At 40.4% G+C, this 17,706-nt stretch overlaps 1 protein-coding gene across 1 annotated transcript in view; it reads left to right on the top strand.

The window, feature by feature from the left end:
* NUDCD1 (NudC domain containing 1) overlaps positions 1–17,706 on the top strand; it is a 120,215-nt gene that overhangs the window by 69,091 nt on the left and 33,418 nt on the right. Inside the window, exons 6-7 of the mRNA XM_024194772.3 lie at positions 3,040–3,244; positions 13,120–13,264. Coding sequence (XP_024050540.1) covers positions 3,040–3,244; positions 13,120–13,264 — 350 coding nt within the window. The remainder of the gene's footprint in view (positions 1–3,039; positions 3,245–13,119; positions 13,265–17,706) is intronic.

The following is a 17,706-nucleotide window of genomic DNA, read 5'->3' as shown; positions in this document are numbered from 1 at the left end:
CATGCTTTCATTGCCTTTGCATGAAAAAATGAGTATTACACATGTAGAAATAGAGATAGTAATTGAGCTGTAAGTATCTGTGGAAAGAGGACATTCATTGAATTCTAACTTCATCATGCGCCAATCAGTGGTGTGAAGGGCAACCACTAGATCAGCAGGAAGACAAAATCCTCCAAATGTTTTCATCATCAACATGCTGAGTGATTGTACCAGTTAGCACAGAGGGCCTCTCTTAAAAAAATAAAATAAATGTTGTTCTCTCTACAGGTAGTCATACTGGTTTGCCTATTGGGTGTATCCTAATCAGGATCATTGGTGGGCTATTTTATGGAAAACACTGTTTGTGGATTATTTTCACATGAAATCATTTGCTGTGGTTCACTGATGTGTATTTCAAACCTTCCACAAAGCTGTAGCTAAAAGAAGCCAGAAATATGCACAGGCTAATTCTATTAGAAAGGTGTGTGGTTTTTTTTGTTTTTGTAGGATCGTAGGCAAGGGACCTCGATCAGTCATCTAGTCCAGGCCTCTGCACTGATGGCAGGACTAAGTATTATCTATCCTGACAGGTGTTTGTCTAACCTGCTCTTAAAAATATCCAAATGATGGAGATTCCACAACCTCCCTAGGCAATGTATTCCAGTGATTAACTACCCTGACAGTTAGGATGTTTTTCCTAATGTCCAACCTAAACCGCCCTTGCTGCAGTTTAAGCCCATTGCTTCTTGCCCTATCCTCTGAGGTTAAGGAGAACAATTTTTCTCCCTCCTCCTTATAACAAGATTTTATGTACTTGAAAACAGTTATCAGTTCCCCCCTTATTCTTCTCTTCTCCAGACTAAACAAACTCAGTTTTTTCAATATTCCCTCATAGGTCATGTTTTCTAGACTGTTAATCATTTTTGTTGCTCTTCTCTGGACTTTCTCCAGTTTGTCCATAGCTTTCCTGAAATGTGGCACCCAGAACAAGACACAGTACTCCAGTTGAGGCCTAATCAGCGTGGAGTAGATCGGAAGAATTACTTTTCGTGTCTTGCTTACAACGGTCCTGCTAATGCATCCCAGAATGATGTTTGCTTTTTTTGCTGCAGTGTTACACTGTTGACTCATATTTTGCTTGTGATCCACTATGACCCCCCCAGATCCCTTTCCACAGTACTCCATCCTAGACAGTCATTTCCCATTTTGTATGTGTGCAACTGATTGATCCTTCCTAAGTGAGTACTTTGTATTTGTCCTTATTGAATTTCATTCTGTTTACTTCAGACCATTTCTTCAGTTTGTCCAGATCATTTTGAATTTTAATCCTATCCTCCAAAGTATTTGCAATCCCTCCCATCTTAGTATCATCTGTAAACTTTTATAAGTGTACTCTCTAGGCCATCATCTATATCACTGATGAAGATATTGAAGAGAACCGGACCCAGAACTGATCCCTGTGGGACACCACTTGATGTGCCCTTTCAGCTTGACTATGAACCACTGATGATTATTCTCTGGGAATGGTTTTCTAACGAGTTATGCACTGCCCTAGTAGCTCCATCTAGGTTGTATTTCCCTATTTTATTTATAAGGAGGTCATGCGAGACAGTATCAAAAGCCTTACTGAAGTCAAGAAATACCACATCTACTGCTTCCCCCTATCCACAAAGGTTGTTACCCTGTTTAAGAAAGCTATCAATTTGGTTTGACACGATTTGGTCTTGACAAATCCATGCCGACTGAAAGGTCACAAATAACCATCCAAATGTTATCTAAATGGGTGTTGGGCTGTATTAGCCTTTGCTGTACAATAGCTTGCCTGGACCCTCTGCGCAGATTAGCGTCCATTCCACCAGAGCTCAAGAAGCCTCTTCTGCTTCCCTAATGGACTTTCCAATCGTCAAGCTACTTGGAGTTCAGTTCACACGTTCACCTCACCCATCACTACTCCTTGGTAGAGGGTTCCAGATCTGATGCCCACTTTGGCGGAGCTGTCTTAGTCATGGGCTCACTAGACTCTGAGCACCCACTTCGAGGACATGAGATCTCTTCTTATGAGTCATCTAAAATGGAATCCATATGGACAACCACTCCAAAAACAAAACTGTTATTTACAGTACAGTAACTGTTTTTTGTGATTTGTTGTCATAGAAATGTAGGGATATAACGGACCTCAAGAAGTCAAGTCCAACCCCTGGTGCTGAGGCAGTTCATGTAAAAAGACCATACCTGACAGGTGTGTGTTAAATCTCTTCTTAACTACCAATATTGGGGATTCCACAACCTCCTTTGGAAGACTGTTTCCCGACCTTAACTACTCCTATAGTTAGATTTTTCCTAATACAGTATCTAAATGGACACATGTATTTCCACAGCCCGCCCTCCTTCCTGACTGGATTCTGCAGTTAGGAGACTGAAGGCTAGTTACAGCTGTCCTGCCCTTCATTCCCTTAGCTACAGTGTTCCAGAGGGCATACTGGGTGCAGGCATGGCCCCAGTGAACACTAGTATTTAAAAAGATTGAGACCTCACACACATGGGGCACATGTATCAGAAGTGAAATATATGTGGACAACACATCTCAAAGAACTACTGTTACTGTGGAGTCATGAAGATAACTCAAAAGGTGCTGAACCTAGATAACGGGATTAATGCTCACTGAGACATAGTGCCTTTGCTTATTTGAATTAATTTGTGTATTGATTTCATAAAGTTATGACTAATTAAAAATGCCATGTTAAAAAAACTACAAGTGCATATTTATATTGTTCAGCTGAGTGTACACCTGCGTATTTAAATGTGCACATGAGTGTAAGCAACTCTCCATAACTGAGACACAAGTGGACTTTGGTCAAATACCTACTGGTAGCCAGAAAATTATGTTCCTCTCTATTTTTTAATAAGTGATCAGAATATCTTTCTTATGAAGTTTTCAGAGTAGAAAGTGAATACACACACTTTACCAAATTTCTCTCTCTTCCTCCCTTCCCCTCCCCCCCCCCCATATACTTTGCATTTTGTAACTGACTTTGCATTTATATGTGTTTCCATTTGTAGACCCTGTCTATTACTGGCAACAGACTGAAGATGATTTGACAGTAACAATTCATCTTCCACAAGACATCACTAAAGATAACATACAAGTACAGTTTTCTCCAGATCATATCATTGTAGCATTGAAAAGTCAGCCTCCTTTGGTGGAAGGAAAACTCTGTTCATCTATTGACCATGAAAGCTGCACATGGATAATTAGAGATAATAGGTATTCATAATCTATATATTGATTTTACTTTTCGTATTAATATATATTAAGTCAAAGTACGGTTTTATTTTTAAAAAAATCCTGTTTGTTTCTCTCCAATCCAGTCCATGCAACAGGCACCATATAAATTCCATTGAAGTTGATGTCAACTAGTGAAGGATCAGGCCTTTATTCAAAAAGGGCCTGCTCCTGCAAACACTTCTGTAAGTTACTCATGCATGAGTAGTTCAACATGCACAAGTGTCTCATGATTTTCCAGTCATTCTTTGTCTCTGAAATGAAAATGTTTTAAAACTTTCAAAGTGACACATGTAAAACTTTATAAGCAATAAGGTGGTTTGGAAGAAAGGTTTTGAAATAAAAAGCTTATTCAGTCTTCATCCGTATTCACTATATTGGCATCAGGGTCTGCAGAATTTGCACATGCAAAGTTCAGTTGTGGGTGCAAATTAGGAAGTTAGAGGCATAAGTACTCAAACTGCCACCCACAATTCATTTCTCCAGATTCAAATAGTGTGAGCTCCATATGCATATGCTAAAAGGGAGGCTGGATCTCCTACCCTCTTAAAAATGTACCCCTTTAAAATTTTTTGGTTATACAGCTTCAAAGACTGAAGCCTTAACTGGCTCAGCTTCTAAGCCAATTTCTTTGTTACAGTTAAAAGGAACAGTGAAACTGCCATGTATACACATTAATGTCAAGGTTTTAAGAGCTCCTTATGAATTTTTGTTGAACTAAATTACTATGCTTTCACAGCAACCACTATTCAGAATGGTTTAATTTGATGTATTTAGATAGGTGTACAATGGAGGGCTACTTATGGGATGGAAAATTCTTCAACATTTTCTTTCTGGAGCAAAGATTTGTGACATCTTAGTGGGAAATGCTCTCTGGTAGCCTCTTAGTTTGGAAAGAGGCTGTTCAATCAGACAGCTAAAGAAAGATAAATCTGGGAGCCAAATAGTTATGCCACCTGCAGCAAACTTGGCAAAAATATTCAAACATTTTTTCAACCTTCTTAATATTCATATCTTCATAGACATTAAGGCCAAAAGGGACCATTATGATTATCTAGTCTGACCTTAAATAAGGAGTTGAATTAATGTATATCTTCAAAAATAATTTGTTTTTACAATTGACAATGGTGCAGCTGCTGCTTTTCTAAAATAATTGACCTTTGGTGATTGAATTTACCACCTTGTTCTGCCCTGTTGACCTTTCCAGTATTTTGTGTCGCAGTGTTCTTTCCTTGTTTTTAACATATGATTAAGAGCATAATATGCATGGAAATTAATTTTGTTTAAATATAAAATTATACTACATTAAGTATCAAACTGCAGTGTATGTCAGGGAATTGTTGACACAAATATTAATTTTAAAACTTTTTCAAGAAGAAAAAGAGAGCAAATCAATGGGGGGGCCAAATAACTAGCGTGGTTAGCTTTAGGTTTTGTTCTATGAGCAAAAGTGGGCAGCCAAGCACATCTGTAGTGTTCTTCTGAAAGCCACTGAGTCAAGTGCAGCTCATGCTGATTCAATGTCAAACATCAGATGAGATCAGAATCTGGTCTTCTGTATTCACAGTCTCATATTCTGACACCAGAGCTTCATTTTTTTTTTTCAATAAGAGACCATTTATTGTTGGGTAGGTGACTGTACTGCATATGTTTGGCAGCCTGAGAAGCAACTAGTTAGTTCTCAGCAGCCAGTTAGCTGAAAAAATAGTTTCAAATCTGAATCTGTTTTTGTATCGAGGCGTGGATTCTGTTCCAACTGGGTATGAAATTATTTCCCTTATTGTTCAAAACATGGTCCTTTTCCTTCCAAGAGCAATTTTGAAAATAAGTTCTTCGAGTAGGTACAGCCATGTATTCCACTTGCCCAGTGCACTGGAGCCGAAGAATTTTGCCTAGCAGTACCCATAGATGGCCAGCACTCATACCTAGTGGCCACAGCCCGTCCCTTGGCTACGTGAGACGGCACTGTTCGACTGACCCTTCTGACCCCCCCATTCCTTCTTACTGCCTATCGCTGGAGTGGGACCTCTGTGTGGTTCTAACCTCACAACTTCTCTACTTCTTAGTGACTTTTCTAGTTGTACACAGCTAATTAGAACTGGGGTTGTCAAACAATTAAAAAAATTAATTGCAATTAATTGTGCAATTAAAATAGTCATGATTAATCGCAATTTTAATCGCACTGTTAATAATAGAATACCAATTTATATTATAAATATTTTAGGCTGTTTTTCTACATTTTCAAATATTGATTTCCATTATAACACAGAATACAAAGTATACACTGCTCACTTTATATTTTTTATTACAAATATTTGCACTGTAAAAAAGATAATTGAAAAATACTGTTTCTTTTAATCTCATACAAGTACTGTAGTGCAATCTCTTTATCATGAAAGTGCAACTTACAAAATTTAGAATTATATTTTTTAAAAACGGCACTCAAAAACAAAACAATGTAAAATTTTAAAGCCTACAAGTCCACTCAGTCCTACTTCTTGTTCAGCCAATCGCTGAGACAAACATGTTTTGATTACTTTTATGGGAGATAATCCTGCCTGCTTCTTATTTACAATGTCATCTGAAAGTGAGAACAGGCGTTTGCATGGCACCGTTGTAGGTGGCATTACAAGTTGTTTATGTGCCAGATATGCTGAACATTTGTATGCCCCTTCATGCTTCGTCCTGTAAGTTCTAAAGCAAAAATAATAATTCTACATTTGTAAGTTGCACTTTCATGATAGAGATTGTACTACAGTACTTGTATGAGATTAAAAGAAACAGTATTTTTCAATTATCTTTTTTACAGTGCAAATATTTGTAATAAAAAATAATATAAAGTGAGCAGTGTACACTTTGTGTTCTGTGTTATAATGGAAATCAATATATTTGAAAATGTAGAAAAACATCCAAAAATATTTATAATAAATTTAAATTGGTATTTTATTGTTTAACAATGCAATTAAAACTGCGATAAATAAAAATATCTAGTTAATTTGTTTTGAATTCATCTTTTGCATTAATTGCGATTAACAGCCCTAATTAGTACCTTTAGTATAGTGTTAGATTTAGTATTCATTAGCTTTAGTTGAAGTATTTCCCTGGTGATGCCCTCACCAATGTTTTAACATGTCCGTCGTGTGGAGGAGTAATCCCCTCACACGTGCTTGCTGCGCTTAGGTGAAGCCCACGGCAAGGAAAGGTGTTCGCTTTGCAAATCGTTCACAAAGCGAACTCAGATTACGATGGATCTTCGTCTAAAGCAGCACCTGCTCGAACAGGCCTTACAGTCTGGTTCAGCTCTGAGTCCCATGTTGGATCAGAGATCACCCTTCGGTTTTGAGGGAGCTTCCGTTTCACATCCTAGAGCTTGTGCCTCTCCGAAGGGTCTGAGGAGTTGCTTCCCATCAAGTGCACCGAGGAAAAGGTCACATAAGACCAATCGTGGCCATTCCTGGTCGCGTGGAGACTTGTCTGCCTCCTCCCGAAGGAGTGTGGACCAGCACGGTGTGAATGCCGGTTTATGGGATGGAGCAGGTCCCGTCTACTGCTCTGCAGTACGACAGAGGGAGGAAAGAGACCCCTTACCTTTGACTCCCTTTCCAGGCCCAGGGTGTCTGAGTCCTATACTGACAAGGGCAGTGCCAGTTCTGGCTGGTTTTGTGCCAGCGGTGTATCAGGAGGCAATGGACCTGTTCTCCTTGCTTCCTGACCTTTCCACTGGTCCAGGACCTTGCCAGGACTTCATCCTCTAGGTCATCTTTGCAGCTTGGGGCATTCTGATGATCGATCTGTTTGCCACAAGACACAGCAGGAAATATCATCTGATCTGCTCTCAAGGGGGCCTGATCCCTGGCTCCCTGTCCAAAGCTTTCCATCTCAGCTGGCAGTTGGCTCTCCTGTGGTTCTCCAACCTTCTTGCACTGTCAATTCAGCCTCTCCCTTCCTTGCCATTCTGACCTATTCACACACAACTTACATCCCATGCTTAGTTCCCTGCATCTCACAGCATGGCTGCTTCATGGCTAAATGAGGAGGAAGAATGGTTTTCAGCAGCTGTTCAACAGGTCCTACTCAACAGTAGAAAGCCCTCTACCAGAATGGCTTATTTAGCTAAATGGAAGCTGTTTTTGATGTGGTTGTTGGCCTGTGGATTTCACCCAATGGTGACTTCTGTTCAGGACATCTTGGAATACTTGCTGTACCTTAAGTCCTTGGGATTTGCACTTAGCTCATTGAGAGTGCATCTGGCAGTGATAGTAGCGTTTCATCCCTCATTCAAGGAATATCAGTCTTCTCCAATACCATGATAGCAAGATTCTTAAAAGGTGTTCTTCATCTTCATTGTCCAGTCTGAGAGCTGGTTCCTCTGTGGGACCTTAACATGTTCCTAACAGCTCTAATGGGACCTCGGTTCAAGCCCCTGCATCTTGTTTGTCCTTTTGTGTCAGAAGACTGTGTTCCTGATAGTGATAACATCCATAAGAAGTGAGTGCGAGTTGCAGGCTCTACTGGTTGAGCCTCCTTATACACAGTTCTCCAAGGACCAGGTGACTTTATGACCACAAACACAATTTTTGTGTAAAGTGATATCTCAGGGCTTGTCTACACCCAGCCGCTAGTTCGGCGGCTGGGAATTGAAGTTCTGGGTTCGACTTATCGCGTCTTGTCTGGATGCGATAAGTCGAACCAGGAAGTGATCGCCGTCGATTGCGGTACTCCAGCTATACAAGAGGAGTACGGCGGCGTCGACGGGGGAGCCTGCCTGCCGCGTGTGGACCGAGGTAAGTTCGAACTAAGGTACTTCGAACTTCAGCTACGTTATTCACGTAGCTGAAGTTCGAAGTACCTTAGTTCGAATTGGGGGGTAAGTGTAGACCAAGCCTCAGTTTTATTTGAAGCAGGCAGTGTATTTACCTGTGTTCCTTCCTGAGCCACGTTCATCCCCGGAGGAGCAGTGTCTCTATACGTTAGATGTGAGGCAATGTCTGGCCTTCTATTTGGACAGGACTAAATTGTTTTGTGCTTCACCTTGCCTGTTTGTGTTGTATGAAGGGGCAAGTGGTCTCTTCACAGATTATCTCTAAATAGTCTCCTTGGGAGCCTAAACAGTTCATAGAATCATAGAAAATTAGGGTTGGAAGAAACCTCAGGAGGTCATCTAGTCCAACCCCCTGCTCAAAGCAGGACCAACCCCAATTAAATCATCCCAGCCAGAGCTTTGTCAAGCCAAGCCTTAAAAACCTCTTAAGGATGGAGATTCCACCATCTCCCTAGGTAACCCGTTCCAGTGCTTCACCACCCTCATATTGAATTAGTTTTTCTAATATCCAACCTAGACTGCCCCACTGCAACTTGAGAGCATTGCTCCTTGTTGTGTCATCTGCCACCACTGAAACCCCCCTTCAGGTAGTTGAAGGCTGCTATCAAATCTCCCCTCACTTATTTCTTCTGCAGACTAAATAAGCCCAGTTCCTTGAGCTTCTCTTCATAAATCATGTGCCCCAACCCCCTAATTATTTTCGTTGCCCTCTGCTGGACTCTCTCTCCAATTTGTCCACATCCTTTCTGTAGTGGGGGGTCCAAAACTGGACGCAGTACACCAGATGTGGCTTCACCAATCCTGAATAGAGGGGAATAATCCCTTCCCTCAATCTGCTGGCAGTGCTCCTACTAATGCAGCCCAATAAGTCATTAGCCTTGTTGGCAACAAGGGCACACTAACTCATATTCAGCTTCTTGTCCACTGTAATCCCCCAGGTCCTTTTCTGCAGAACTGCTGCTTAGCCAGTCAGTCCACAGCCTGTAGCAGTGCATGTGATTCTTCCGTCCTAAGTGCAGGACTCTGCACTTGTCCTTGTTGAACCTCATCAGATTTCTCTTGGCCCAATCCTCCAATCTGTCTAGGTCACTCTGGACCCTATCCCTACCCTCCAGCATATCTACCTCTCCCCCCAGCTTAGTGTCATCCGCGAATTTGCTGAGGGTGCAATCCATCCCCTCATCCATATCATTAATGAAGATGTTGAACAAAACCGGCCCCAGGACCGACCCTTGGGGCACTCCGTTTGATACCAGCTGCCAACTAGATATCGAGCCATTGATCGCTACCCATTGAGCCCGACAATCTAGCCAGTTTTCTATCCACCTTATAGTCCATTCATCCAATCCATACTTCTTTAACTTGCTGGCAAGAATACTGTGGGAGACCGTATCAAAAGCTTTGCTAAAGTTGAGGCTAGCTAGTATGTATTTGGGTCTTTGTCTTTTTCTTTTCTTTTTTTCTTTTTCTTTTTTTGAAAAAAACACCCTTATCAAAAACCAAGCCCAACATCTGAAATCTCCTCACAGTTCCAGAACTTTGAAAAAATTCAGATATGGATTTGAACTTTGTGATTTTGGGGCCTTTTTCCCCCCAAGAACACGCAACTTTATTTGAATATTTTAAGATTTTTTTTTTCATCATGTTAGGATTCAAAATTTTATTAACGAGGCAGATATTGTAAAACACTATCTTACTGTGAACTGGAATTGTCCAGTTTATCTCATTGGAAAACTTCTTAGAAACTGGTATTCTCAGAATATCTGTGACTTCTAGCAAATCAATCTTTTTTCATGAGCCAAGTACAGCAGATACAATATCTTAACTCAGGGTAGTTTTTATTGCTACCTTCACTGTGTGAGAGATATTGTGGTTACATGTTCAGGGTGGCAGCTGGACCCTAATGCAAATTGCATAAGAGTTTAATAGGAATGAGCCTAGACCAATGTTTTCAATTATGTTTGTCATAGTATTGAATTTCTATTTTAATACAGAGGCAGAGTTAGTAGTAATGAATTAGAGTGAAAAATAAACAATTAGGTATCAACAGCATCCTGTTTTGAGAAAAATAATATATGGCATATTGGTTTGCACCTCCATTGTGAAGTGTAAATCTTGAGCAATTACCTATTTAGAAAAACAAAACAAGACACCTTCCCCTACATACACATTTGCCCAACACCCTGAAATTCTCTCAAGGGTTATTCTAGGCTTACTAGATCAAACTGAGAAGTTAAATAATTGGTGATAAATTAGATGTAGGGCTGTCAAATGATTTTAAAAAAAATAATCCTGATTAATCACAGTTTAAATGGCACTGTTACACAATAATAGAATACCATTTATTTAAATATTTTGGATGTTTTTCTACATTTTCAAATATATTGATTTCTATTACAACACAGAATACAAAGTGTACAGTGCTCACTTTATTTTTTTATTACAAATATTTGTCAAGCCGGACCTTAAAAACCTCTAAGGAAGGAGATTCCAACCCCTCCCTAGGTAACCCATTCCAGTGCTTCACCAACCTCCTAGTGACAAAGTTTTTCCTAATATCCAACCTAAACCTCCCCCACTGCAACTTCAGACCATTACTCCTTGTTCTGTCATCTGCTACCACTGAGAACAGTCTAGATCCATTCTCTTTGGAACCCCCTTTCAGGTAGTTGAAAGCAGCTATCATATCCTCCCTCATTCTTCTCTTTTACAGACTAAATAAGCCCAGTTCCCTCAGCCTCTCCTCGTAAGTCATGTCCCCCAGCCCCCTGATCATTTTCGTTGCCCTCCGCTGGACTCTGTCCAATTTGTCCACATCCCTTCTGTCGTGGGGGGACCAAGACTGGACACAGTACTCCAGGTGTGGCCTCACCAGTGCCGAATAGAGGGGAATAATCACTTCCCTTGATCTGCTGGCAATGCTCCTACTAATACAACCCAATATGCTGTTGGCCTTCTTGACAACAAGGGCACACTGCTGACCCATATCCAGCTTCTTGTCCACTGTAATCCCCAGGTCCTTTTCTGCAGAACAGCTGCTTAGCCAGTTGGTCCCCAGCCTGTAGCGGTGCATGGGATTCTTCCTTCCTAAGTGAAGGACTCTGCACTTGTTCTTGCTGAACCTCATCAGATTTCTTTTGGCCCAATCCTCCAAATTGTCTAAGTCACTATGGGCCTTATCCCTACCCTCAAGCATATCAACCTCTCCCCCCAGCTTAGTGTCATCTGCGACACATACACTACTTGAATGTGGTTAATTGAAAAATGCTATTTCTTTTATTTATCACTTTTACAGTGCAAATATTTGTAATAAAAAATATAAAGTGAACACTGTACACTTTGTATTCTGTGTTGTAATAGAAATCAATATATTTGACAATGTAGGAAGACATCCAAAAATATTTAATAAATTTCAATTGGTATTCTATTGTTTAACAGTGCGATTAATCACAATTTTAATTTTTTTGAGTTAATCGTGTGAGATAATTGTGATTTGATCGACCTTATATATATATATATATATATACACACACACACACAGTTTTAATACCTACTTTAATGACACTAAATTTAAAATGAAAAGCTCAGGAACAATGAGGATTCACAGAAATAAGTCTTTCTGTATTTAGACTCTTAAAGTCGATTAAGATGTTGATGTAATATACGTAGACTTCTGTAAGGCATTTGACTTGGTAGTACATGCCAACTTGATTAAAATACTGGAAAGATATAAACTTAACATGGCACACATGAAGTGCTTTAAAAGCTGGCTAACTGATAGGTCTCAATGTAATTTTAAAGGGGGAATCATCATTGAGTGGGTTTCTAGTGAAATCCTGCAGGCATCAGTTTTTGGTCCTAGCTATTTAACATTTTTATCAGTGACCTAGAAGAAAACAAAAAAATCATTGGTAATTAAGTTCGCCAATGACAAAAATTTTGGGGAAGTGGCAAATAATGAAGAGGACAGGTCACTGAGACAGAGGAATAAGGGTTGCTTAAGTTGGGTGAAAATTAACTATGCATTTTAATATGACTATATATAAATGTATACGTCTAGGAATAAAGAACACAGGCCATACTTACAGGATGGGGAACTCTCTGTTAGGAAGAAGCGACTCTCTAAAAGAATTAGGGGAAGTGGTGGAGAATCAGCTCATCATGAGCTCCCAGTACAACACTGGCTAAAGGGGCTAATGGAATTCTGGGAGCTATAAAGAGGGGTTTCTCAAGCAGAGAGGTAATTTTACATGTGTGTTTGGCACTGGTGTTGACCACTCTAGAATACTGTGTCTAGTTCTGGTGTCCACAGATATTGATAAATTGGAGAGGGTTCAGAGAAGAGCCACAAGAAAGATTACAGGATTAGAAAACGTGCTTATAGTCGTAGACTCCAGGTGCTCAATCTATTTAACTCAACAAGAGAAAGGTAAGGGGTGACTTGATTGCAGTCTATAAGAACCTACATAGGGAACAAATATTTAATAATTAGCTCATCAATGTAGCAGAGAAAAGGTACAACATAATCCAATGCCTGCAAGTTTCAAATTGAAACTAGACAAATTCTGACTGGAAATAAGGCATACATTTTTAACAGTGAGAGTAATTAACCAGTGGAACAACTTACCCAAGGGTCTTGGTCTATTCTCCTTCATTGACAATTTTTAAATCAAACTTGGATCTTTTTCTAAAAGATATGATCTAGGAATTATTTTGGAGAAGTTATTCAGGAGATCAGACTAGATGATCACAATGGTCCTTTCTGGCCTTGGAATTTATGAAAAAACCTCTAGATATATCTATTTTTGTTTTGACTTTCTGATGGATATCATTACTTTGGAGTAACTACAAAAGGCAACTTTTTATTGCAAATTATGTGAATGGCAAAAATTAGGATATAATTTTTGGATTATTAATCCTTTTCCCCCCTCTAAAATCCACATTTAGAGGTGGTGATTGTCAGCTTGAGAACGTAGTGATATTATCTGTAATGTTACATATATTCTTACCTTCCAACCCCATATCTATCCTTTAGTTTGGAGATTTCTCTAATTAAGAAGGATGAAGGACCCATGTGGCCAGAGCTTATAGTAGGTGACGCACGAGGAGAATTCATCATGGACTCTTCCCAGTGTTCTGCAGTAGCTGAACGTCTGATGCATCTTACCTCTGAAGAAATGGTAAGAAATTAAAAATAAAAATAACACTTGAAAATCCTCATAGAGATGCTCAAGTTGTACCTTCTTGGGGAGCCAGGCTCTCCCTTCCCTGACATTATGTAGTTAGTCAGGTCATTTAGGATTCTAACTACGAACATTTCTCTTCTGGTCAGTTACAATTATCAAACCAGAGTAGCACTAAGTAGCTTTTTAATAATTTTTCGTAATTTACACATACATTACAATTTAAACCTCATATTGTAATCCACACACATACTGAATTCAGCTGACTTAGTGTTTGCTCAACAAAGCACACAAGGATGATTGAGTGTGGTGTGTTGTGTGTTTTGTTTTCCTACTATAATTAGTCGTTGGCTGCATGTGTGTTCTTTCAGTATGCTGTCCCAGCTCTGCACAGATAGTGGACACAGCGGACCTCAATCAAACTGCCCAATAAAACCACAGACACATTGCAGTAGCCAAGGCACCTGGCCAGGTTTATTGTCGATTGAAGCACGGTCCTAGTGTCCCGGAGACTTTACAGGACCACTAACACATGTATGGCCGTAACAATGGACCAGCTCAGTGAATGGCGGGACTTGCCATCCCTCGCCTCAGCTGGATAAAGACAAACCCTCTGTGACCCTTCTTTTCTACACTGATAAAATCAAGTTATGTCTTGTCCCTCTGAGGTGGTTAATTACCACCATTTACCTTGTACATGTTGATTCGATCAGAACATCTCTATTCATCACCCTTCATCCTAATCTTATATTTTAACAGAGGGTCAGTGTGTCCTTGTATTATCTTCAGGGAGTGTGTTTACACCATAACACTGTATCAGGGTGTTTGCGTGATTATCCTGTGCCTAGGACTACTTAGGAATGTGTGTGTGTTTTTTTTTCAGTGCCAGCGCTGTTCTTGCCAGATTCTGTGAACTTGCAAGCAGATATGTTTTGTGACAGAGCCTGACTTCTGCTCATAACCTGACTTTTACTAACTTTGCTTTATATCAGCAAGGCTTGACCACTACTTTAGTTCAGGCCTTAGGCCTCTTATACCAGACCTCATGTTTCAGGCTCTCTCTTTCTACTGCATCTATCAATTGTGAAATGGCTGTTCCAAGATGTGTTGATTAAAGTAATTTTTTGGAGGATGTTTTTCACCTGAGAGATACATTAGTAAAACCTAATTATGAACTACAAAAAATAAATGAAAACCCAGGAATTTAATTTTCAGCTGTTTAGCCAAAACACAGAAATGTTCTGTTTAGAAAGCCCAATCTTTATAGTTGATATGTAAGCAAAGGTAGTCATTTCCTCATATGAGCACCGAAACAAGCATATAGCTACTCAGGTACTTGTTTTGAGAGCCAAAATGCCATTTTGTGAAGCCACCATTGTAAATTGGTTGCCATAATGTGAGTGCCTAAATTTAAAATGTGGGCTTCTGACTGTAAAAGACATTTTTATCTAGCTCTCAGTTGAAGGCACAGACCTTTGGGTGTCTTTTAATATCTCCATCTGCAGTGAGTGGGTCCAGTCCAGGGGTTCCCAAATTTGGTTCGCGGCTTGTTTAGGGTAAGCCCCTGGTGGGCCGCGAGACGCTTTGTTTACCTGAGTGTCTGCAGGTACGGCCGCTCGCAGCTCCCAGTGGCTGCGGTTCGCCTTTCCTGGCCAATGGGAGCTGTGGGAAGTGGTGGCCCCTCGTCCAGTCTAATGTGCAATGTCAAAACTTATTTCAGATCCCAAGAGATGCTCAGATTCAGTAGATGGGATGTATCTCACAGTTAGAGGTGGCCAAACTGTAACTAAGAGGCAATCTAAATTCACTGCACAATTGAAGATTTGGAACAATTCAATTGTTCAAAATTTGCTCACATTTTTGTGGTCAAGAAGAAGTGTTTTTAGACTTCAGTCACCTCTGACACAAGTTCATGTGAATTCCTTATACTGCATGTGGTCTGATTCTCAGCTGGTCATTACCCCTTGGTGCTCCAGCCTTGTGCTTAAACTCGCTGGGTGTAGCTGAGAACCATGGTACTTTGTCCAGGTAATATGCTGATACATGTTTGGGGCCAGTGTGTCAGCTGTGAATGGTGAGGTCCTGATGTTTTACCAGAACTGATTTTGGAGAAGGATAGTATTCTCTGGCATGGAGTATAGTAATTCTTACAAAGTCCATGAGCTTCAAGGGTGGCACTGTGTGGTTCTTCCTGCTTCTAGAATCAAAGGCGTTGGGGAGAACTTCTCTTTTAAGGAAGTGATGATCAGGCAAGGACATGGACGTGATGTTTACATTTTTGGTGTGTCTTCTGCACTGGAGATCTATCCATGTCTGAGTGGGTGAGACCATTGCCTGCTTGAATGAGTCTCACTGTAGCTACCACGGAGATGAGACTGTTATCTTACAACATTATATTGCATGGTCTGACTGTTCACAATGATGATTATTTAATACAATTTCTGCCCTGGGTGACCATTTTCTCGAAAGGCACTTTTGCCTCACTCCCATTGAGAACGAATGGAGCCTTTTTTGAAAGAGCGAAGTTCTCAGTAATAGAACACTACTCATCAGCCCCTGCTGAAGACTTAAGTTTCAGTTTGAAAAGTAATGGCAAAAAGTTCAGTAATCATAATTTTTAAAAAATTATAGCCCAGGTATGAAATTTCAATGAGTTTTAACTATATGGGAAATTTTGAAAGGTCTTAATTATTCTATTATAAAGATTGTTCATGCCAAAAATTTGTCTGACCCAGAGTGGTAAATTTCTTAAAGCACTCATTTTAAAATTAACTAACTCCTAAATTGATTAACACATTTACTTGCAAATTCTCAGAAAATTCATTCAGTACTGAAAGTTCTGTAACTTTGGGGAGGATAAGGTGCATTTTTCATATATAACAAAGTAGCTGAATCCCTGCTTTAAGTGCCAATCTCAATGCTCTCAACTATGGAACAGCAAGTGGCATTTTCATAATTATTCCACTGTTATAAAGTATAACACAGAAAAATTAACAAGGGTGCAAAGTCAAGCACTCAAAAGGTAAGAAATGCTAGAATTAACTATGCTTATACATCCTAAATTTGACCCCTTAGTGCGTATGTGTTTTGATACAAACTTTAATTACACGATCAGATACTATTTTTTCCACAGGCCCCCTGCCTCATTTAGTACATAGGATAGACAGTGTTTGAATGGTCAGAAGGTGAAGCATGAAGTAGAACCGGTCTATCTAGGTGTGACCTTAGACCGCACACTGAGTTACCATGCCCACCTGAAGAAGACAGCAGCTAAAGTTAAGATGTACAACAATCTTCTTAGCAAACGGGCAGGTTCATCATAGGGTACTCGTGCTCCAACTTTGTGGACGTCAGCTCTTGCCACCTCGTATTCAGTGGCGGAGTACTGTGCACCAGTTTGGAGTCGATCTTCACACACCAAACTAGTGGATACACACTTACATGCCGCCAAGCGTATCATCTCCGGTACCCTGCGTCCAACACCACTCCCAGGGCTTCTAGTTCTGAGCAATATTGCTCCTCCTCATATCAGATGAGAGGTTGCCACTGGCAAGTTACTAGAGAAAGTATGCGCCAGCTCAAGCTTGCCACTGCACAATGACTTTTTTAAACCACCAGCTGCACGTTTGCTGTCACGTCACCCATTATGGTCTCATCCACCATGCCAGGATGTTAGGGCGGAAACACTCTGGCGAGAGGCATGGATATCTGTTATAATCCCCAACCAGTGCCTTGTTGCCAACCCCACAATTTGCCCTCCTGGTTTTGACCTGCCCTGTCACGAATGGTCCCTGTTGAACAGGTTCCAGACCAGGCAAGGTCTCTGTGCAGCCAACCAGTATCGCTGGGGCCTTTGTGGCAACCCCTTGTGCAGCTGCGGCGCAACACAGACGATGACTCACATTGTCGATGAGTGCCTGCTGACTAGGTTCAGCGATAGCCTCGAAGAACTGCACCACGTCACTGAAGATACCATCGCTTGGCTAGATGACTATGCACATGCTAAATAAAAGTAGTTACACAGCAGCTATTCAATACTGTGTGGCCCTATGCATTATTTAGTGCACACTATTCAAATCCTGGTCAGCAGACAGAATTATTGCTTTCCTTATGGTTTATCTGTGGTACTCATCATTATGGAATCTGAATGCTTCACAAATAATAATGACTTTATTTTCACCACTCCCCTGTGAGGAGAGGAGGGTGGTATTATCTCCAGTTGACAAAGGGGAACACAGACACAAAGATTAAGGTCAAAAATGTCCACTAGCTTTGTGTGTCCAAATTGAAATGCTTAGGACCTGATTTTTCAGAGAACTTTGCATTGTATAGCACTTTGTGTTCAAAGTGCACTCCCATTGACTTCAGTTGGAACACTAGGACTTGAGAGGCTCAGGCATGCTCAGTGAGGATGGAACCTTTGGAAATTTTAGCTATTA

Source organism: Terrapene carolina, unplaced genomic scaffold (genome assembly GCF_002925995.2).
Source record: "Terrapene carolina triunguis isolate 2854851 unplaced genomic scaffold, T_m_triunguis-2.0 Scaffold58, whole genome shotgun sequence".
Classification (NCBI taxonomy): domain Eukaryota; kingdom Metazoa; phylum Chordata; order Testudines; family Emydidae; genus Terrapene; species Terrapene triunguis.
Note: the sequence above shows the minus strand (reverse complement) of the source record. Positions and strands in the feature narration are given on the sequence as shown.